Genomic DNA, 21,200 nt, shown 5'->3' with positions numbered 1-21,200 from the left:
GTTAGTCCTTTTTCAAACTTTATATGCTTACTCTCTGTTCCATGGTAAATTGGAACTTAAGAATTTGATTTTACAATGAAATTTAGCAGTATTGGAAATAATTTATTTATTCAAAATTCAAAGAATTAAGGAAACTCCAAAAGAAACTGTCTAGATTAGTAAAATTTAATTAATGTATTTGTTCTATGCTAAAAGACGATTTTGACGCTTTAATAATTGTCTCTCCTCTCTACCTTATCACTTGTGCAGCTAGAGCTGGAAATTTTAATCATTGCCCGCGGGTCCCGCCCCGTTTGATCCGCCGCGGGGCGGGTGCGGGTCGAACCATTTGAAAATTTTAAATCGCGGGTGCGGGTGCGGGTCGAGAGTATTTTGAGCGGGGCGGGTGCGGATCAACCGAATTTGAGTCGCGGGTACCCGCCAACCCGCAAATTAAATAAAAAAGTTTTTTTTCAAAAAAAAAAACATTTTTCGTAAAATATATAAAAATACAATAAATATTTATATAATTTTAACTATAAATATATTATTTTAATAGTATTTTTTAAAAATAACTATTATATAAATAAAAAAGTAATTATTTTTAATTAAAATAATTATTATATAATTAGAAAATAATCATTTTTAATATAATTAATATTACCCGCGGGTTTGGCGGGTTACCCGCGGGTTTTGGCGGGGCGGGTGCGGATATGAAATTTTTTGGTTGCGGGTTATGCGGGTCGAGTTTTTGAATCGAAAAAATGATTCAACCCGCAGCGGGGCGGGTCGGGGCGGGTTGACCCGCGAACCCAGCACTATGTGCAGCTTCTATGCTTGCCTTTCCTCTGATCATTGCTCTCTCAGTGGATCCCAACCCACACTAATCCTTTCATTATAAAAGATCACAGGACTGGAGAATAAGGGTTCTTAGAACTAAATCAAAGAAAATTAAGTGTAACATGGCATAGATAAGAATTAAGATTCATGAGTTGGACCAAATAAAAAACTTATTATAAGTTTACACTTTTGTGACAATTGTCTAGTATACAATTTTCTTCAATGCAAAGAGGGAGGAGGATACAAATATTGGACTAATACAAGTGTAAACAATCAATGTGATCATAAAAGAAACAACATAATCATACAACTAAATTAACCCATACTCTTCATTGTTTCCTTGATATTAAGCTATTGCCGATGTTATTGTCTCGACCTCTGTAGGACGCCACCATGACTTCTGAACAGAGAGCAACCCTTCACCACCTTTGGAATGTGTCATTGTCACATTCCATTTCATCGATTTCACCATCTTCTCAATTTCTCCTACCGTTTCACTGTCATCTCTTACTATAAAAGTCCCTTGTGGTCTAAGAATCCTGTCCACTTCAGCCATTACCGACACCAAGTTGCACCTAAATGGTTTTTGTTTATCCATAGTAATCAGAACTTTTCAATCAAGAAAGGCAAAGAATGATGCGTTTAACGTGAGTGTATACCTCTTCTTTAGTGCAGAGAAAAGATGATCAGCATGAAGAAGGTCGTAAGTTCGAGGGTAAGTGCTGAATGATTCACACCAATCATGGTAGATTCCAAACAAACCACGCTCGTATATAATAGGCAGCGTATCAGCTGAGTCTATAGGAACTACATTCATCACCCACAGCTTCAGATCCTTTAACGCAGCAGCAAAACTGAAAGAGAGATATCATTAGAAACAAATAAATAGAGCCAATGTTGTGTTAATGAACGAATCTTTGCTTTACTTACCCTCCATAGACAGCTCTCATGTCCATCACATTTCTCACATAAGACCAATCAATTCCCATACCGTTGAGATACGACTTCGAAACAGTATTCTTCCAACGTTCATGATCAGTCGTGAAATCCTCTTGTGCAGGCTTTCCATATACACCTTCCTGAGATTCGAGCCACTGAGGAGCAGTCTCCACTCTCTCCGGCCACTTCTCAGGCCAAACTGCTCCTCGTTTTGACGAATCTTCTGTTACTTTGTGCATACACGCCTCAAGTGGAACATTCCTGCACATCAAACACACACGCATACTTTAGCAACAGAGTGTTCCAATAACTGATGTGAGAAAGGGCAATAGATAAAACAAACTAACCAAGCGGCATTTTGATCATCGGAGTCTTTGCATAGAGGTGGCTCTTCTTGAGATCTTTCGTTGTAGCATTCATTAGTCATTGGCTTTTGGTAAATGGCAGCACCAACTTCATTCAGTTCATCTGTTTTAATCGTCATCAGCTTCCAGCACATCGCCTTTGTTAGCTTCGACATAGCTACAAAATCAGAAGAAAAAAACATCTCACAAGCTAGTTAAGAACCAACTGCAAATAGTATTATTCAGTGTTCTAAAAATCGGTCTAAACGAAACTATTTTTTCAAAATGATTTTTCCTGAAATTTGTCTAATCATTAATATTAAGGCACCTGCCTAACCATTAATCCTCTATAACACGCCTAACCATTTTTTGAACACTGGTCTTATTCAATATCCAAAAACAAAAGGGAACAAAACTTCCAAACCTTTCCATATGCCAACGTCTTCTTCGGTCTTCCTGTAAACCGGAGTCGCCGACCAGACAAAGAAACCACCAGGCCTCAACGCACGGTTCAGTTCCAAAAGTAGCTTACCACCTTCAGTTCAGACAACATACACAAAAGATTATTACAAAAAAAAAACTAAATTGCAATGGGAAACTTTGTTACCTTCGATATGCCAAGGGACTCTACAACGAGCACAATGGATAAGATCAAAAACAGATCCTGGGAAAGGCAATCTCTTGGTCCCCATGACATTCGACATTGCAGGTATACCACGTTCCAAAGCAAACTGCACCTGTGCCTCATGTTCATCTTTGGGTGCAAATGATAAAGCAAGCACATCTCTGTCAAAAAGATATCCTCCGAAGCTGGCAACACCACACCCAACGTCCAATATAACACGTGTTCTGTTTCCCCAAGCAATATCAGGATATGACTGCAATTACACATATCAATAGTAACGTTAATAATCAAATGAGAAATGTTATGTAGATAATGAATAATAAGTTGTAGTACCTCTTGGAGGAAATCGATGTAGTGAAGAGCACCGTTCTTGAACTGAGTCCCACCACCAGGGAATGTTAAGTACTCACCACTCATCTTCACCCAGTTCTGATGTCCTTTCACTTGTGCAAGCTTAGTGTGAGGGATGTTGTTGTACCATATCTAAAAACAAAAAGAGTTAATAGACACATCATTGACAAAATGATATTTTACGTTTTTTTTAGAAAAAAAACCTTTTCTCTGCTCTTAGGCCACTTGATGGATCGTTTATACCCTTCGGGAAGAGGCACAAGGCAGCGTGGAGCTTCCTCGGGACAATGCCTCTCACGGTGTTCGTAATGCTTTGTGGAATGAAGCTTTCTGATAGCTAGCAGATTGTCAAGGCAAGGGATGTAGTCTGGTCCAGCTGTGACGTTGCAGAGTTTCCATTTGATGGAGGAGGAGGAGGACACTTGTGCTTTCTTCTCGTTCTGCGATTCAACCAGTTGAGTAGACCAAGATCCAGTTCTAGTGGTGGACTCCTTTGTTATCTCGGCCTGGTCACCAGCTGGGAACACATCCTCTCCATCTTTTCTATCCCCTTCACCATTTTTGTCTTCAAACTCTTTTCTTTCCTCAACCTTCTCTTGGTTTCTCTCTGTCACAACCTCAGTTTCTTCATTCTTTTCGTTTGTGAAATCACTCTTACTAGTGGTTTCCACATCTTTTGTAGTAGTCTGGCTTGAAGAGAAGTCAATAGACTCGGTTGGTGCAGACCAAGAGGACATGAACATCCAAGCTCCAACCAAAGAGAGAGAAACGATCAAAACAATGGTAATGGTTAAGCCAAAGCTCGATGATGACTTCTTCCCGTCTACACGAGAATATCTCCCCATAGCCATGTTCCTCTAAACCCCACAGCACAATCTCTCTCTACTCACATGCACCTGCAAAAATCAAACCGTTAGTTTATAGTAACTAGAAAAAAACTATCTGCAGAGGATAAGTCGAATTATTGAGCTTAGATGACTTTATGACGACTATACAAATAACATAGAGCAGAGACTACATCATTGCAGATCTAAAAGTCAAACTAAAGTCCATCCAATATATAACAAATGAAAGCAAACATCAGCTAAGAAGAAGTAAAAGGAACAAAGAAAAGATTCAGAATCTTGCATTTAAGGAAAGGTAGAAAGAGACAGGAGCTGCTGCTGTTTTTTCAAGTAAAGATTACCAGAGAGAAAGGGCTTTGCCGCCTCAGATCACTCCCAAGATTGAAACTCCAGTTTATAAGCAGAGACAAGAGGGAGTAGAGAAATATCCAGATCGGGATCTAGTAATGGTACAGTGATCTACTAGATTTGCTGACTTTTTTTGTATCCAGGAGCAAGTGGTGAAGCAAATGGTAATCATAGTACTTATGGATCTGGTCGTTTCCACCGAATTTTAATAAATTATAAAAAAAAATGAAGTTAATAATTACTCTGTTTAGTTTTCAAAGTCAGTGAGTAATCTTCTTCTCAGCTATAGCTCTTATTCGATCCATTGGGCCTATTTTTGATAGTTTACGTTTTAGCCCATATTTTCATGCGAGTTTGAGGGATTGAGAATTACTTATTCCCTTATCAAAAACTATAACTATGCTTTTTAAGGCTATTTGAATTTTTCAACTAATCATTGAGATTTTTGATTTCATCATCATCCTAGTTAGAGTGCACTGGATTAATTAGTGTTGGATTTTACATGTTCTACAATTGATGGTTTTAACTTTTCATATTTATTCAAATCGCTATTGTTCATTTGGTTCCATTAAATGTTTTTTTTTTCTGTTATAACATTTTTTTGGTAAACATATTAAGACAATTTGATTATTCATGTTGGATTTGCAGCTGCCGAAAACGTTTTTCTTCACTGAATATTGTAAAAACAATCTTGTGTAAGTATGTTAATGATATTATAAATGATTATTTACTTTGTTTTATTAAAAATAGATGTTTGATATAGTGATAAAAATATAATTATTTCAGTTGTAAAATGCATTTTATAATGTACACATTAAACATATTTGTTGTGTTGTTTTTAGATAAATTTTTCTTATGAATCACTATGTAATTATCCCAGCTACATTACTAAACATACATATGCAACCAATTTTTATTAATCATTTTATGCAACTAATTTTTATTAAATAACTAAATTTAGAGTTATTCAATATTTCGAATCATTATCCATAAAACAATTTTGGATTTTTTTTGTAATTAGGATTGTGTTTATGCTTATGCATGAATGGAAACTTGATCTATTTTTGGGCAAACAAAATTTGAAAGTTCATAATAGATTTTTTATGGGCGTGTGAAGGGAGACTTTTACATCATAAAATATGCTTTGATAAAGACTTTTGCATATAACCATTAGCAAATAAACAACAAAATCAAACGAAATAAAAATATTGTTTTTTTTTATGAAATGTGGAGACGTCATGAGAACCGTTCTCCTTGCAACGTGATGGTTATGAGTGGCGACAAGATTTTTCTTAACACACTCAAGAGACTCAATATATAAGGCTACAAGACCTTAGCTGCCTTCAGGCCAAACACTTCCAACGAGAACAAGATCAATACCCAAGTTGAATACTCTTGGGTTTTGAGACAACTTTTGTGCCTTCCATGGCAGGTTGGGAAGAAGCCCAATGACGATCAGACCAAGAAAAGGAAGAGAGAGAGAGTAGCATCCCGTGATTGAGCAATGTTTCTATGAAGTGTCAATTTTGGACAAACTTCCTGTTTTAGTTACCTTCTTGAAGAAGCACCCAAGCGAAAAAATCATCATATTTTTCACCACTTGCAACTCTATGAAAAAAATATACCATCACAATTTGATGCAGCAACATCGTTACCTTTGGCGCCAACATAACCGAAGTTACAACATTCAAATAGTTTTGGTTTTAGTTATTTCCTTTTCATTATGTTGGTGTTTCTTGTTTCTTTTCCTTATGATATTAGGTTTATACGATCCTTTTCCTAATGGTATTGTCATGACGAAGGGGTTATATAAACATATAATGAGCTTTCTTTGGAAGATACACATTTGATAATAAACTTAGAGCTTTAGCTTTTAAATTACCTTGTGCGACTCGATTAAATTCGTCTCTCACGAAGTTGGTCTCAAGAAATTATCGAAAGAAACTCTTGATCGATCCAACAACAGATCTCGAAGAACCCTAGAGTTCATAGATCGACCGTTCACCCATTCGTACACTGCGCCATAATTTCAACTAAATCTCGATAAAAAGACATCAGTTAGTATCTGATTGTTTTTACTAGTTTATAAGCAGTTCTGAAACAGTTCTTATAGGAGAACACAAAAATCAATGAAGGGAGTTTATTGTTCCAAATACATTACAAATAATTCAAAAGAAAAATAGATTACTAATAAAAATAGGTAAAAAAAAATTCCATACGAAAATTTCATCCGAAGTTTAATAATTGATCCATTTTTAGCATAGGTAAAATTCATCTAGTTCAATAGAAATGAATAAGAATAAATGTTGTTCCAAAAATTTGATCATTTCTCCTGAATAGAATCAGTTCTTGGTTTCTTGTAAGAAGTAACTCTGTCATCATATTTTCATAAACAATTAAGAAAAAAAAAACACTCAATACATGTTTGAATCTTGAGAAAGAGATTGAGTTCACTACAGTGTATAAGCTAAATAGAAAACTCAGAGAAGGCCCAATAACCTCATTTGCTAACTTTCGTATTGGCCCAATAAGCCCATTTGAATCCGAGTCCGGGTTGTTGGATCTATTTAGATGCGGAAGAAGATCCGATGTGTTTTGACTTTTTTTTGCTTGGTTTCCGACAGAAACAGATCAGAGATGGATTAGAGGAAAAAGGAAAAAAAAAAACCAAACAAAAAGGAAAGGTTGAGATCTGAAGGAAGAAAGAAGAAGAAAAAGAAGGTGGAAGCAGATAACATGTCTGCGATTGTTTGCGGTAGCAAGAGATCTCTGTTCGAGGATTTGTCCGCCGCTTCTTCCCCTCCCGTCTCCAAGAAACTCCGTTACTTTTCATCCTCTTCTCCGCCTCGTTTCCCCCCTCCTCCTCCTGCCTCCTCCTCGCTTCTCCTCGATCACCTCGCCGCGATTTTCCCCGATATGGATCATCAGGTAAGCTTAAAGTCTTAAACTTGCAAGATTCTGACTTTTTTTTTGTTTTAGCAAAAAAAAACAAAAGATTGTGACTTTTTGTTGTTTTTTTTTGTGTGTAATGAGTTTAGATTCTTGAGAGGGCAATCGAGGAATGTGGAGATGATATTGATTCTGCGATTAGATGTTTGAATCAGCTTCGTTTAGAATCAACAACCAATAAGAACTCAGAATCATCTCTAATCCAAGAAGAAGCAAAAGTTGAAGCTCCTCAGCAGCAAGGGAAGGAGGAAGAAGTCTTGAACTTGGATGGCACCGAGTGGGTTAACCTCTTTGTCAGTGAGATGATGAATGCTTCAGACATGAAAGACGCGAAAGACCGTGCTGGGAGAGCCTTAGAAGCTTTGGAGAAGTCGATCAACGCACGTGCTGGTGCCGACGCGGCGATGCAGAGCAGTCTCCAGCAGGAGAACTCGATGCTGAGGCAGCAGTTGGAAGCCATTGTTCAGGAGAACGGTTTGCTTAAAAGAGCGGTGGTGATGCAGCAGAAGCGGCAGAAAGAGAGTGATGATCAAAGCCAGGAGTTGCAGCATCTGAGGCAGATGGTTACTCAGTATCAGGAGCAGCTGAGGACTCTTGAGGTGAATAACTATGCTCTCACGCTTCATCTGAAACAAGCGCAGCAGAACAATAGTTCTATCCCGGGAAGGTTTCATCCTGACGTGTTCTAATGCGTTTGTCATGTCAGTGAGAGGAATGCTTATCTAATTTCAGTTTCCAATGTTTGTTGTATGTTGTTCTTCGTTGGTTTGTGACTATTTATAAATACATGAATTATGGAATGATTTATAGTTGGGGAATAACAGTTTGTCCGAAGCAGTTTTATTTTTGGACAAGACTTTGAGACATGCCTGTTTTGTAAAGTTACAAGTGTATTCCTTATGATACAAAAAATAAAACTTATGTACATTATATATAAATCTTAATCTACTAGTATCAGTTCAAGTTGAGTATATATATAAAAGTTGAGTTGTGTTACATGAAGGATTCATCTCCACACAAGTGACTTACCCATTCTTAGGTGTGAGCATTCTTGGATACATACAAGGATCATCTCCACACAAGTGATTTACACATCTCTAAGTGAGAGATGATCTTTGCAATGCTTGTGAAAATACGAACATAGTGGTCTAGCAATTATTTGTAGTTTAGACTCGTTTAAGACAGTCAATGAAAAAGTTTCAGATTAATAACAAAGAGTTCATGAACCTTTTACCTCATATACAAACCTCTGACAGGGCTACACCATCGATTTGCAGCTTATATGCTAATTGGCGTTTTAATTCTTCTGAGTTCTGACAGATGTAACATTAGAGGACCCTACGAAGTATAACCACTGAAAATTTTCAGGTTCATGGTATTAACTTCCCCAAGAAGAACAAAGGGCCTACAAGCTCTAAAATTTTGATTAAGATTCATACCCTCAACCACATGGTCATGTCTTTTCAGCAGATGTTTTAATCCACAAGTTGATGAGCAGTTGAGCATACATGACTGATTTACTAATTTGGGACCCTTTATGATCACATATAACAAAGACATAAGCATGTGTCATGTTTGGTTTGGTTGCTCTAAGTTTTATCTTAAACTCTTATGCCTTCTCTTTATATATATGTAATAAGCCTATGGGATTTCTCATCAGCTACAACTTGCATTCTAAGAGTTATACAACACAACTTCCAAATTGTTTTCTTTTTTTTTTATCTAAGAAAATCTTTTCCCTAAAGAGAATGGTGAACACAAAGAAGCTACTCAAGATGGCCAAGAAATGGCAACAGAGAGCAGCCCTCCACAGGAAAAGAATCTCATTTCAGAGATCAAGTATCACTACTAGCTCACCTGCTACAGAGAAGGGTTGTTTTGTGGTTTACACAGTGGATAAAACACGCTTTTCTTTTCCAATAAGTTTCCTAAGCAACTCAGTTTTCCAAGAGCTCTTGAAGATATCTGAGGAAGAGTTCGGCCTCCAAGCTGGTGGACCAATTACATTACCATTTGATTCGGTTTTCTTGGAGTATCTCATTAAACTGATCGAAAGACAAATGGATGGAGATACAGAGAAGGCTTTGTTAATATCAGTCTCCAGTGCTAGATGCTCTTTACATTGTTCTTTGCAACAACAAGAACAACAGAGTAGTACTAATCAACAGTTGCTTGTATTCTAGAGTTTAGACATTTCTATGTGTTTGTAGAGTGTATAGTGGATTAAATAGACAGATAACTTCAGAAATACAAACTATTATTTAGTTTCTCTTATAAAACTATCGCATAAAAAATCAAAATAATTTCCATTTTGAACGAAATATTATATACCTTCAAAAATCTCTTCTTGTGATAATCTCTGTAAAATGTTCAAGCTATATTACTGAAAAAAATGGTGTAGCTGCTAGAAGGAGCATTCACTGCAGTTCATGGAATATCCATACGAATCTATGTACAGTAACAAAGAGATGTGAAATGCTTGTTAGAACAAGAAAAGAGTACTCAACAAAGCATTTTTCCTGCAAGTGTAAATCTTTCCAAGATAAGATTGTGTAGCTTTTGAGAGATTCTCATGGAAAAAGGTTAAAAACCTTAAGAGTTCTAGGGGAATTAACTTTAAACTTCTCTGAGAACGTCAAAGGGCCTACAAGTTGTACATATTTCATTCACTTGAACATGTCTTTGATCTATATATTATTATATAAGATTCATACCCACATCCACATGGTCAATGTCTTTTCAGGAGAGGTTTTAATCCACAAGTTGATGAGCAGTCAGGATCACATACAACAAAGACAAGAGCATGTGCTCTGTCTAGTTCAGTTGATCCAAATTTACCTAACGCAAATAGCTTCTAACCCACATTCACAACAAGAACATAATAATACACCTCAACATATTACATGTATTTCAGATGATTAGATTTAATGTATTAAATATACAGTTTTTTTCCAAAAATACTAAGTACTAATTTTGTCTCTCTTTTAGACTGTCTCATCTAAATTAACTTCAATATCACTTGTTGTCACAATTTCATCCTAAGGTCTAGAGAACAATATTCTTATGAGTTAATTTACTGAAACTATTTTGCAAGTCTTACATAACTACTCTGATACTTTAAAGACATGTCACTGAAACAAGAGCATGCCGTTAAGTTTGTACGATCTGAAGTTCTGAACTTGATCTTTCTTATAAAAAAATGCTCTTCATCTTTACTTCATCAGCACATGTGTGTTTCTATATATCTGATCATTAAATTGTACCCAGATTTTGTTGTCTCTGATTCACGAAAAGATTTGTTATCTAATCAATTTTGGTATAATACTATTGTATAAGATTCATACCACATGGTCATGTCGTCTCAGCAGATGTTAAAATCCACAAGTTGTTGAGCAATCAGGATTGGTCAGTTTATGATCACACATAACAAAGACACCAGCATGTGGTCTGTCTGGTTTAGTTGCTCTAATATACAATAGTTTCTCCTTATATATAATCCAACAAGCTTGTAGGATCTTTCATCAACTAAAACTTGCACTCAGAGAGTTATACAAACACAACTTACAAATCTCTTTTGCTTTCCAAACTAAAATATATCCTCTTAAGATAATGATGAACCCAAAGAAGCTTATGAAGATGGCCAAGAAATGGCAACAGAGAGCAGCCTTAAGCAGGAAAAGAATCTCATTCCAAAGATCAAGTACTACTACTACTACCTCAACGGCTGTAGAGAAGGGTTGTTTTGTGGTTTACACAGCGGATAATGCACGCTTTGCTTTTCCATTAAGTTATCTGAGCAACCCTGTTTTCCAAGAGATCTTAAAGATATCTGAAGAAGAATTTGGCCTCCCATCAAGTGGACCAATCACCTTGCCCTTTGATTCGGTGTTCTTGGAGTATCTAATCAAACTGATCGAAAGAAGAATAGATGGAGATACAGAAAGGGCTTTGTTGATGTCAATATCTAGTGCTAGATGTTCATTACCATGCTCTTTACAACAACAACAAGAGCATTTGCTTGTATGCTAGAAAATTAGTGTGTAGTATTTTCTGTATTTCTAAAAGATTCATTTATATTACATTAGACTACAGATTGTTTCAGAAATACAAACAATTATTCTTTGTCTCTTTATTAGACTCTCTCATGAAATCAACTTTCATTGCAAACAAAGAACACTGAACTTGTTTTGGTTTACTCAAACTGAGGTACCCTGAAACATTCTGACATCAAATTTCCCTATGAATCTCTCAGACGCTATACAAGAATGGGAAGAGGTCTAATATAGACACAAGATGTTTGTAATGATCTAAACTTAACCTTTCTCAAGAAAATATGAAATTTTAGCGGGAATAGTTGATTAGCTGGCTAGAAAATCAAAGGACCTACATGCTCTTCGTCTTCAATTCACTAGCACATGTCTTTCTTTGTCTTCTCTATGGTCATTGATCATAACACCACATCTTTCGTGTCCTTGATCTCACCAGAATATTTGTTGTCCCCTAATAATTGCTTGACCTGTTATTTTTGTGACTCACATTTGATTTAGGTGATGGATCTACTAACCCTTATGCTAACTAACAAACATGTCCAGAAGCATTTGATTTGACTGTTTATATAGCTTTCATACCCACATGATCATGTTTCTCTCATAGGAAGTTGTATATTCCACAAGTTGATTTGCAGATAGAATTTATTACCAACCTGGGACCCTAATGATCACATAGTGTAGAAACATTGAAACAGAAGCATGTGTTGTGTCTGGTTAGGCTGCCACAAAGCCTGTCTAAAACTAATAGCTTCTCCTATATAATGAAACAAGCCTTTGGTATACTTCATCAATCACAACTTTCATTTAGAGAGCTTTGCAAACAGAACTTACAAATCTTTTATTTCTCCTTCTAACTAAAATACATTTGTCCTGAAAAACCATGATGAACACTAAGAAACTCATCAAGATGGCAAAGAAATGGCAACAAAGAGCAGCTCTCCACAGGAGAAGAATCTCATTCCACAGATCAAGTACTAGCGGCTCAAGGGCTGTAGAGAAGGGTTGTTTCGTGGTTTACACGGCAGATCAAAAGCGTTTTGCTTTTCCACTGAGGTACCTTAGCAACTCTGTTTTCCAAGAGCTCTTGAAGATCTCTGAAGAAGAGTTTGGCCTCTCTGCTGGTGGACCAATCACGTTGCCATTCGATTCTGTTTTCGTGGAGTATCTCATTAAGTTGGTGGAGCGAAGAATGGATGGAGATACAGAAAAGGCTTTGTTAGTGTCAATATCCAGTGCTAGATGCTCTTCTTTACATTGTTCTTTAGAACTACAAGAACAACAATTGCTTGTATTTTAGAGTCTCTATGCATCTCAGAGTGTAAATGCATTTATAGTTAGATTTTAATCGAAAACAAAACAGAATTTGACTACTCAACTCGCTTGCACGAGTTAATTAACATCCATTGCTCTAAAGCTTAAAGCAACTCATATGTAGAACCCTTTCTTAAGCAATAGGAAAAACACAAATCTGATTACAAGAGAGTTGTACTGACCCTGGACGCTTTATTAACTTGGTCCAAGTTTGGCAGAGTTAGATACAAGCCAACATATTTTCTCCAATCTTTAATCTTTTTAAAACCATTCAAAGCTTGTTACAATCTCATTAACTTTTCTAATTATAAACTGAAAGATTTGAATGGTTACAATCAACATAAATTACAAAGAATATTTAACAGAAAAGTAAATATATTTCAATTTACAAGATCACTGTCACTGCCAATCCTATGTTCTTTAACCAATTGTGAGCAAGTCCAAAGGAAAAGCCACTTCCTGTCCAAGAGACCACCTCATCAGAACAATCCAAAGACCCTGCACATGAACAATAAAAAGCCATAGATTGATATGACCAGGGAGTGAAGTAACAGGGGGCTTATGAAAGAAGACACAATATGGCAAAGGAAATCAGATAATTAAGAGTAATCTGCAATCTCAGTCGAAAGATGGTGATCTATTGATTTAATAATCATGGGATTATCATTGGATATGGACAAATTTTTCATCATTGATTGCAGAGAACAAAAACACAACAGATTGAAAACAGAATAAAAACAAGAAAACCGCTAGGAAGAGGACAGATGGTAAAGCATGTCGATGAATCAACACTGTAATTCAGATTTGCAGACGTATGAAATATAATCCTCATTCCTCTGATTTCAACAAAAAGAAAAGATCATTTCAAAGAGAAAAAACAAAATTTTATCATTAAATTTGGATCAGAGAACAAGGCAAGTCAATCACTCTGCATATGCAGATCAGACTGGGTGTCACAAAACATTATGCCATTTCATCATATCCATACACAACACCACAAGAAGCCACTTGGGTAAAACAAAACTCATGACACTGTAAAAGAACCATACACAAAACAAAAAAAAAACAGAGGTGAATAGGATATAAACAGGATAAAAAGTAACAGCTAGCTTATGTTGATAAGCTAGCAGTGTCGCAAAGGCCTGTTCATTAACTTTCTGCCTATGAAAAACGAAATGTCCAACTACTTTTTTTAAGTTTGGACATCAGATACCATTAGGCAATCTATTACCAACAACATAGCTAAATTAAAAGATTTAATTAAAAACTGCAATCTCAGCCGAAAGATGGTGATCTAGTGTTTAATAATCACTGAATTATCATTAAATATGGACGATTTTATTCATCATTGATTGCATTAGAGAGAAAAAAAAAAGATTGAAAACCACAAAAACAAGAAATCTTTGGAAAGAGGTCAGATGGTAGTGCATGTCTATGAATCAACACTTTGGTTCAGATTTGCAGACGTATGGTAATAATAATCCTCATTCCTCATAGTCCCCACACAAAAAAAAAACAGATCTTTACGAGATAAAACCACAATTATATCAGTGAATATATCGATCAGACAAGGAACATTAAAAGAAAACATCTTTTGAAATTTGAGAATCAGACAACAATAGTCAATCACCATATTACATCCATCGCGATGGATGCAAATAAGACTGGGGCGACAATTCTCTATCATCACTTTCTTCAAAAACCAAACGAATCAAAACACAGAAGATCCCACAAAATACATCTAGCTACAGAACTAACTAGCTAACAATAAAAGATGAAACCTTTGAGAATCAGACAGAAGTAGTCAATCACCATGTTTTAAGTAAGACTGGGGCGACAATTCCTTATCATCACTTTCGTTGAAAGCATTAGATAATCAATCAATCAATCAATCGAGACAGAGATCAATTCGGTTTGTTTTGATTTAATCGGTTTTCTAAAATTCACATGGTTATGCTATCTTTCTCTTTTTGTATCATTTTTTTTTACATCCAAGGACTTTTTTTGGTCAAATGGGACTTAACCATTTCTAAATGTTTTTTTTCATTTGCACATGTGTTTGTATCTTAATGTTTCTTATAATTATTTTGTGGAAATATGCATTACCCACAAGGTCATGTATTCTCAGTTTCTCACCATAAATTTTCTATAAAGGTTTTTAGTTCATCAGAGAGCATTTAAAGGACCTACAAGTTCTACATCTTTCATTTAGTTGCACATGTCTTTGTATCTTAATATTGTTACATATATATCTTCATACAAGATTCATGCCCACATGGTGTCTTCTCACCAGATGTTTAAACCACAAGTTGATTAACAGATATGGTTGATTACTAACTTGGATCCCCTTCAGACAAAGAAAAAACAGAAGCATGTGTTTATGTCTGGTTTGGATGCCTTATGTTAGTTTCATCTAAACTCTAGCAGTTTCTCCTTATATATAATGCAACAAGCTTATTTCATTCTTAATTAATTTATAACTTGCATTCAGAGAGTTCCACAAGAAGTTACAAATCTATTTTTTATTTCCTTTCAAAACAAAAGTATTTTTTCCTGAAAATAATGATTAACACAAAGAAGCTCATGAAGATGGCCAAGAAATGGCAACAGAGAGCAGCCCTTCACAGGAAAAGGATCTCGTTTCAAAGATCAAACGCTGCTACTAGCTCGACCGCTACAGAGAAGGGATGTTTTGTTGTTTACACAGCAGATAAAACACGCTTTGCTTTTCCATTAAGTTACCTTAGCAACTCTGTTTTTCAAGAGCTCTTGAAGATATCTGAAGAAGAGTTCGGCCTCCCGGCCGGTGGACCAATCACTTTGCCATTCGATTCGGTTTTCATGGACTATTTAATCAAACTGGTCGAAAGAAGAATGGATGGAGACACAGAAAAAGCCCTGCTAATGTCAATCTCTAGTGCTAGGTGTTCTTTACAATGTTCTTTGAAACAACAAGAACAGAGTAATAATCAACAATTGTTTGTATTTTAGAGTTTTCAAAGAGAAACATAGATTTTTGTAAAGATTCAGATTTTTTTTTTGTGCTAACTAAGATGTTATTTGGATATTTTACATTAACGTACCAACGCAAAGATTCAGTAATTTCATTGAGAAATGTTTAAGAATAAGTACCATGTCCCAACTGGATAAAAAGCAAATAATAAGGAGACATTAAACTGCCAAAGTATCTAGCTTTTCTCATCTGTAAGAACATCTTAAAAAAAAACTCTTGAAAATTGGACAATACTTTCTACAAGTACAAAGAGCAAAGCCAAGAATCTTGGGTTTTATAAAACCTGCCTTAACCTTCAAGCTATCAACTTTACAACTCTCTAATGAACCTTCTTTCATACCAACAGCCTTAACAAATAAAGAACAATGCGAGTTAGTATATAAAGTATGTCTCGTTCCCAAACATAACAACAAACTTAAGTTTCCTCATTTGTCTTTCTTCTCTCTTCACCCGGTTTTATAGTTTTACAAAAGGCGAAATGGCGGGTGAGCAAATGAAACCTGTTGCTTCTCTACTTCTGGTGCTCAACTTCTGCATGTATGTGATTGTTCTTGGGATTGGAGGATGGGCCATGAACCGAGCCATCGACCACGGGTTCGAAATTGGTAAGAACACCATCAAAATTGAGACTCATCTCCAGTTAGGATTGGGTTGTTATAACATTTCGGTTCTTTTGAAATCAAATTTGAGCAGGCCCTGATCTGAAGCTACCAGCACATTTCTCCCCAATTTATTTTCCCATGGGAAACGCAGCCACAGGATTCTTTGTGGTGTTCGCGTTGCTGGCGGGTGTTGTTGGTGCGGCTTCCACAATCTCAGGCCTTAGCCATATTCGTTCTTGGACCGCGGGAAGCTTACCGGCTGCTGCAGCAGCTGCAACTATTGCCTGGACCCTCACAGTTCTTGCCATGGGGTAAGTATAACTATAATAGCCTCTTTCATTTCAAAGCAAAAACATCATGTTTTGGGACATTGATTGTAAGACTAATCATTCTTTCATCAACAGTTTCGCCTGGAAAGAAATCGAGCTTCACGTGCGAAATGCAAGACTGGTGAGAATTCTCTATTCCCAAATCTTATTATAATATTCAATTTTGAAAACCCACAATTATTGACTTCATGTTCCTCTCCTTTCCTGTAGAGAACCATGGAGGCGTTCTTGATCATACTCTCAGTCACACAGCTTCTTTACATCGCCGCTGTTCACGGCGTGAGGAGACCTGCTTAAGGAATCATGGGGTGTTTCTACTTTTCAAGTCAATCATCCCGAAACCAGGGATTGGGTGTGTTGAGTGTTTGTTTGTGTGTGATTTATATTTTATAGGAAGCTTAAGTTAATTCATGTATTCTTTGTGTACAAAAGGATCAGATCTTGTTTTGTGTTTGTGTCACTTTGTGTTCATGGAATAAAATCAAACTTTGAGAAGATAAATGATAACTATGGTAATTGATAAGAAAAAACTAGAGCTATATGTAGTCTCACGAATCTAAAATCTTTTAATGAACAAATGAAGAATGTATTTCAAAGAAAGAAAATGAAAATTTAACCATGTTGGTCTTGTTTGTATATTGCTAAAAGCCGCACACATTATTATCTATCAAAGATGATGTACAGAGAAGAGTGTACCGACCGTGAATCCTGTTTTTTCTCTTGTTTTTGAGCTTTGACTGCCATGTGCGTCCACCTTCATCTCACTCCTGCTGGTCTGCAGCACACTGCACAGAAGACATGTTAATGAGACGGGTTTAACATGTTAACGATTCACACAAGAACAACAAGAAAGATTTAATCTGCGAAGGAGAGTAACTACAAGAATCTGATCCAAGTTGCTAATAGCTACCAAAAAGATGCAAACAAGAAAATGCAGAAACTAAACTTGAGGTTTCGTATTTTATCATATAGACGCAATCCAAGTTTCTGAAAACAAAATGATGGGAAAGACAAGGACACAATACGAAATTCAGATTTCTGCTGAGACTATAATCTAGTTATAGCTCAACCGAAGTCTCTCGGTGTTAACAATCTACTTAAGCGCCGCTAACAATCCATAGATTATAACTCCATGAACCCTCTTACTAGACCATTGAGATGGTTAGAAGACTAAGTGAAGTAGTTTCCGTTAAATATTAAAGAATCCAAGGACATCATTACGGTAAGAGTACACATCTTAGGCCACAGAATATCATCTAACCTGTGCTTATCTGTCAGATCCTGTCATCGCATCAAACAAACCGCAGCAACTCAACCACGAAGTACGGACGGCTGGTGGACCAGGCAACAAAAGACGCTGCATAGAGACAGGAGATTCAGCCAACTGAAAGGAGAAGAGTTGAAATGTACATGATGCAAAGAAAGAAAAAAGATGCTACCTTTTCCTCAGGGGATGATGGAACTTCAGATTCTCTTACACTCTCTACCATTTTGCTAGTTCCAGAAGCAGACCCTGGAAGAGTAGCCACCTTACCATTTTCACCAGCACCAGACTTGTGTTTGACCAAATTCGAGGTCTCAGCATGCTCACTCTCTTCAGAAATCACCACTTTGGAGACAGAATCGACAACGGGAGCTGTCTCCTTAACACAAGAGGAAATGGGTGATTTCTCCACTTCATCCGTTCCTCTTTCAACTGCAATAACATTTCCACTCTTCTCCACAATAGTTTTCTTGTCAAGTGCAATACCATTTCCATTGTTTGGTTCTAGTCCCTGAGTAGCCTCTGTTATCTCTTTAGCAGTGTCCTTCACCATAGCAGCAGACGGATCTTTCATCCCACCAAATTCTTCATTTCCTTGAGAGCCAGGGGAGCTCAAGTTGCCATCACTCTCCCTATCATCTTGTTGGCTTCCATGTTCCTCATTTCCTCCTGAGATGTTTATTCAAATGAACAAACAAAAGCGATTCTTGCTTAATTCTTCAGCATCAGTCCAACAAAGCATTCTTCTACCAATCTTAGCTCGAAACAACCAGTTAATACGAGATCGAACAAATCTCTATATACTAGAATCCATTTCTATCGACCTAGCAACGATGAATCCCTAAACGAGCGGGAGAGGGAGAAAAAGTACCGTGGAGATTATCGCCGTTCGTACTTGTTCCAATCGCTTGCTGCTGCTGCTGCTGCTGCTTCTTCTTCAACGCCTTCCTCTTCTTAGCACCAGGCGGCATGATGGATCGGAAACAGTGGGAGGATTTTGAATTTTGAAATCAAAATTGTTCGATGAGTTTGTTTCTCTCTCTCTCTCTCTCTGGATTCACTGTGGTGTGTGTGTGGACTGCGTTCTCCTTTTTGTCTCTACGTTGGGAAAAGCAGAATCTCCCGTTGAAGAAAGAGATAAGGAGATACACCCATTTTTATTTATTTGTTTTATTTATTCAACATTCCTTAATTAACTCTTTTATTATTCAATCATCATGACACCGTTTCCATTTTTTTTTTTTTTTTTTCACTGGAAATTTTATTAATGGAACTGAGTCCAAAGGGGCAAAGCCCAACATGAAACAAAAACAAAAGGGCAAAACATGCCCAACTACGAGAGAGATGAAGGCCCAACACAAGGCCCAAAACACGAAGGGTAAACCATCGAGGAAGCAAGCCACGGCACGTCATCTTCCACGTGTCCGATCGCCCGGCGATCAATGAACACGGATCAAGACGAGGAACCACTTCCTTCCACCGGAACCAGAGGAGGCGACGGAACTCCGCCGACGGCGAAGACGAACCACGGAAGAACCAATCTTCACAAGGGCTCGAACCGAAGAGCCAAAACTGGGAGATCTACGATTCGGAAAAGAACATCGACGTCTACAATCGATCCTTCAATCCGACTATCTTGCATGAGAAGATCCGGCATCTTTAAAGATAAATATAAGCTTGAAGATGAAAAACCAAATCAATTGGGGAGAAGAGTCGTCGGAAGAATAGAGCGAGAGGCAGTCGGACAACGAAGAACTGAATCGCAGATCGATCGGTGCCGGCGAGAACGATTCTAAGTAAGACATCGTCTCCCGGAGACAGAAGCCGGCGAAGTCGGCGCTTTGAAAGCCGTCGCTTCCCGGAAACAAAAGCCGGACGGTCATCGGAGGAACTGATCAACCGCCGGAGACGAAAACCGGTCGGAAGTACCGAAACCGGTAAACAAAAACGACAACCTCTCACTCTCAAATCAACTCTGAACCTTCTGAAAGATAAAGGATTGATAAGAAGGCCAGAGGAATAGAGAGAAATTCTCTCACTAGGAGAGGAGAGAGAGTCTCTTTTTCGTTTCCATTTTTATTCATTTCTATACACAAAAAACTAAATATTCATGGATTTTTTTTATTTTTTTATCATGAATATAACTAATCAGTCTCCGTAATTTAACAACACGAACGGCGATAATCTCCACGGTACTTTAACGTTTTTAACGTTTTTAACTGCAGTACATAAATATTTAGCTAAGAATATTTACTGCGATAATCTCCACGGTACTTTAACGTTTTTAACGTTTTTTAACTGCAGTACATAATTAAAAACGTTAAACACCGAGCATGTAGTGCTAAATAGGCCAAACTGGAATGATATTAACCGAGCAGTAAATATTAACTGCAGTACATAAATATTAACGTTTTTAATTATGTACTGCAGTTAATATTTACTACCTTAGAATCTACTCATAGGCCAAACTGGAATGATAAAAAAGTTTTGAGTAGGCAGAGCTAAATAGTGCACGGTTTATTTGAAATTCATCTTTCCGTGGGATCCAATAAGACATTTATTAGTTACAACATTTCTTTTAAACAATCTCACATATTTTATTTTTGGAACGAAACAAAAAAACAAATCCTTTATAAACTATTTTATTTTTGTTCCACATTTGTTTTTTTTTTTTGTCAACGTTCCACATTTGTTAGTGGTTTTTAGATTTGAAATGATTGTAAAAATTCTTAAATTTTGTTGTTCTTAGTTTATCGTTTCAAACATTTTACCTAAATTTTAGCGCTGTTTGTTTGATGCTTGTTTAGTTATATACAAATATGTTGCTATTCAAAAAAATTAGTTCAGATGATTTTAGAATTTTATTAAAATATGGCGATACTAAAATTTAAATAGTAAACAGTTTAACTTATAAAACAAAACTTTTATTACCTATAATATTGGTGATATTTAAGAATTTTGTTTTAAAAAATCAAAATTGAAAACATATTTTCAATTTTGTTTTTTTGTATTAGAAAACTGTGTACATGTGTACATTTTTATCGACTACAGATATTAATATGCCGGTCTACAGAAACCTTCTCACCAAGCATTTCTGTACATCTTTAACAGTTAATTACATTTGGAACTTGCTTGGTTCACTGGTACTGAGTAAAATATTTCTTGATCAAGTACGGCCTATATATCTTCAAAACTCTAGATAGCTGTTGATACTGCCGATGTTCTTCACCTGACGTCTGAAAGACTTTGCATCTCTTGAGCCAGAAAGAAAATTTAAGCATCTGACAATATCATCAATGTCTCTGACCCAAACAGAGGCGTCTCCAAGCACTCCTGAGTATAACTCAACAGATGTGGATGTTCCTTAGAGACGGAAAATAAATGAATCCACGGTTTACAGCTTGATAAAAAA

The 21,200-nt window shown here is 36.6% G+C and overlaps 8 protein-coding genes and 5 non-coding genes across 15 annotated transcripts; 6 read left to right on the top strand and 7 right to left on the bottom strand.

Moving 5' to 3' along the window:
* Positions 1-949: 949 nt before the first annotated feature.
* On the bottom strand, positions 950-4,525 carry LOC103835275 (probable methyltransferase PMT24). 2 transcript variants are annotated; one of them, XM_033277963.1, is made up of 9 exons: positions 4,265-4,525; positions 3,282-3,974; positions 3,061-3,210; positions 2,710-2,980; positions 2,527-2,637; positions 2,106-2,280; positions 1,750-2,019; positions 1,479-1,673; positions 950-1,394 (listed from the first exon to the last, which is right to left on the bottom strand). In XM_033277963.1, the coding sequence occupies exons 2-9, from the start codon at positions 3,927-3,929 to the stop codon at positions 1,166-1,168; spliced, it is 2,049 nt and encodes a 682-aa protein (XP_033133854.1). In that variant the 5' UTR covers positions 3,930-3,974; positions 4,265-4,525; the 3' UTR covers positions 950-1,165. The 2 variants fall into 2 exon arrangements, with proteins under 2 accessions (XP_033133854.1, XP_009109666.1); XM_009111418.3 differs by having other exon boundaries at positions 4,207-4,452.
* A 2,339-nt stretch (positions 4,526-6,864) lies between these two features.
* On the top strand, positions 6,865-8,147 carry LOC103835274 (plectin). The gene is made up of 2 exons (XM_009111416.3): positions 6,865-7,199; positions 7,310-8,147. Exons 1-2 carry the CDS (start codon positions 7,008-7,010, stop codon positions 7,907-7,909), a joined length of 792 nt encoding a protein of 263 aa, XP_009109664.1. The 5' UTR covers positions 6,865-7,007; the 3' UTR covers positions 7,910-8,147.
* A 629-nt stretch (positions 8,148-8,776) lies between these two features.
* On the top strand, positions 8,777-9,494 carry LOC103835272 (auxin-responsive protein SAUR64). The gene has a single exon (XM_009111415.3). The coding sequence runs from the start codon at positions 8,792-8,794 to the stop codon at positions 9,401-9,403; it is 612 nt and encodes a 203-aa protein (XP_009109663.3). The 5' UTR covers positions 8,777-8,791; the 3' UTR covers positions 9,404-9,494.
* Positions 9,495-10,747: 1,253 nt separating this feature from the next.
* Positions 10,748-11,352, top strand: LOC103835271 (auxin-responsive protein SAUR67). The gene has a single exon (XM_009111414.3). The coding sequence runs from the start codon at positions 10,830-10,832 to the stop codon at positions 11,247-11,249; it is 420 nt and encodes a 139-aa protein (XP_009109662.1). The 5' UTR covers positions 10,748-10,829; the 3' UTR covers positions 11,250-11,352.
* Positions 11,353-12,068: 716 nt separating this feature from the next.
* LOC103835270 (auxin-responsive protein SAUR64) lies at positions 12,069-12,644 on the top strand. Its single transcript, XM_009111413.3, has one exon. It carries the CDS (start codon positions 12,150-12,152, stop codon positions 12,564-12,566), a length of 417 nt encoding a protein of 138 aa, XP_009109661.1. The 5' UTR covers positions 12,069-12,149; the 3' UTR covers positions 12,567-12,644.
* A 547-nt stretch (positions 12,645-13,191) lies between these two features.
* Positions 13,192-13,280, bottom strand: LOC117127565. The gene has a single exon (XR_004450585.1). It is a non-coding gene; the product is annotated as a small nucleolar RNA Z196/R39/R59 family (small nucleolar RNA).
* Positions 13,281-13,479: 199 nt separating this feature from the next.
* LOC117127604 lies at positions 13,480-13,564 on the bottom strand. The gene has a single exon (XR_004450624.1). It is a non-coding gene; the product is annotated as a small nucleolar RNA snoR4a (small nucleolar RNA).
* A 284-nt stretch (positions 13,565-13,848) lies between these two features.
* Positions 13,849-13,937, bottom strand: LOC117127563. Its single transcript, XR_004450583.1, has one exon. It is a non-coding gene; the product is annotated as a small nucleolar RNA Z196/R39/R59 family (small nucleolar RNA).
* Positions 13,938-14,185: 248 nt separating this feature from the next.
* LOC117127600 lies at positions 14,186-14,274 on the bottom strand. The gene has a single exon (XR_004450620.1). It is a non-coding gene; the product is annotated as a small nucleolar RNA U31b (small nucleolar RNA).
* Positions 14,275-14,367: 93 nt separating this feature from the next.
* Positions 14,368-14,438, bottom strand: LOC117127601. Its single transcript, XR_004450621.1, has one exon. It is a non-coding gene; the product is annotated as a small nucleolar RNA U31b (small nucleolar RNA).
* Positions 14,395-15,647, top strand: LOC103835269 (auxin-responsive protein SAUR64-like). Its single transcript, XM_009111412.3, has one exon. It carries the CDS (start codon positions 15,143-15,145, stop codon positions 15,569-15,571), a length of 429 nt encoding a protein of 142 aa, XP_009109660.1. The 5' UTR covers positions 14,395-15,142; the 3' UTR covers positions 15,572-15,647.
* Positions 15,648-15,831: 184 nt separating this feature from the next.
* LOC103835268 (membrane protein PM19L) lies at positions 15,832-17,019 on the top strand. Its single transcript, XM_009111411.3, has 4 exons — positions 15,832-16,198; positions 16,287-16,506; positions 16,600-16,645; positions 16,735-17,019. The coding sequence occupies exons 1-4, from the start codon at positions 16,072-16,074 to the stop codon at positions 16,819-16,821; spliced, it is 480 nt and encodes a 159-aa protein (XP_009109659.1). The 5' UTR covers positions 15,832-16,071; the 3' UTR covers positions 16,822-17,019.
* A 21-nt stretch (positions 17,020-17,040) lies between these two features.
* LOC103835267 lies at positions 17,041-19,006 on the bottom strand. Of its 2 annotated transcripts, none has more exons than XM_033277966.1 (4): positions 18,660-19,006; positions 17,964-18,457; positions 17,786-17,881; positions 17,041-17,299 (listed from the first exon to the last, which is right to left on the bottom strand). In XM_033277966.1, exons 1-3 carry the CDS (start codon positions 18,757-18,759, stop codon positions 17,792-17,794), a joined length of 684 nt encoding a protein of 227 aa, XP_033133857.1. In that variant the 5' UTR covers positions 18,760-19,006; the 3' UTR covers positions 17,041-17,299; positions 17,786-17,791. The 2 variants fall into 2 exon arrangements, with proteins under 2 accessions (XP_033133857.1, XP_009109658.1); XM_009111410.3 differs by having other exon boundaries at positions 17,066-17,309; positions 18,660-18,999.
* Between the last annotated feature and the right edge of the window lie 2,194 nt (positions 19,007-21,200).

Source organism: Brassica rapa, chromosome A08 (genome assembly GCF_000309985.2).
Source record: "Brassica rapa cultivar Chiifu-401-42 chromosome A08, CAAS_Brap_v3.01, whole genome shotgun sequence".
Taxonomy (NCBI): domain Eukaryota; kingdom Viridiplantae; phylum Streptophyta; class Magnoliopsida; order Brassicales; family Brassicaceae; genus Brassica; species Brassica rapa.
The sequence above is the reverse complement of the archived record's forward strand: the minus strand, read 5'-3'. Positions and strand labels throughout refer to the sequence as shown.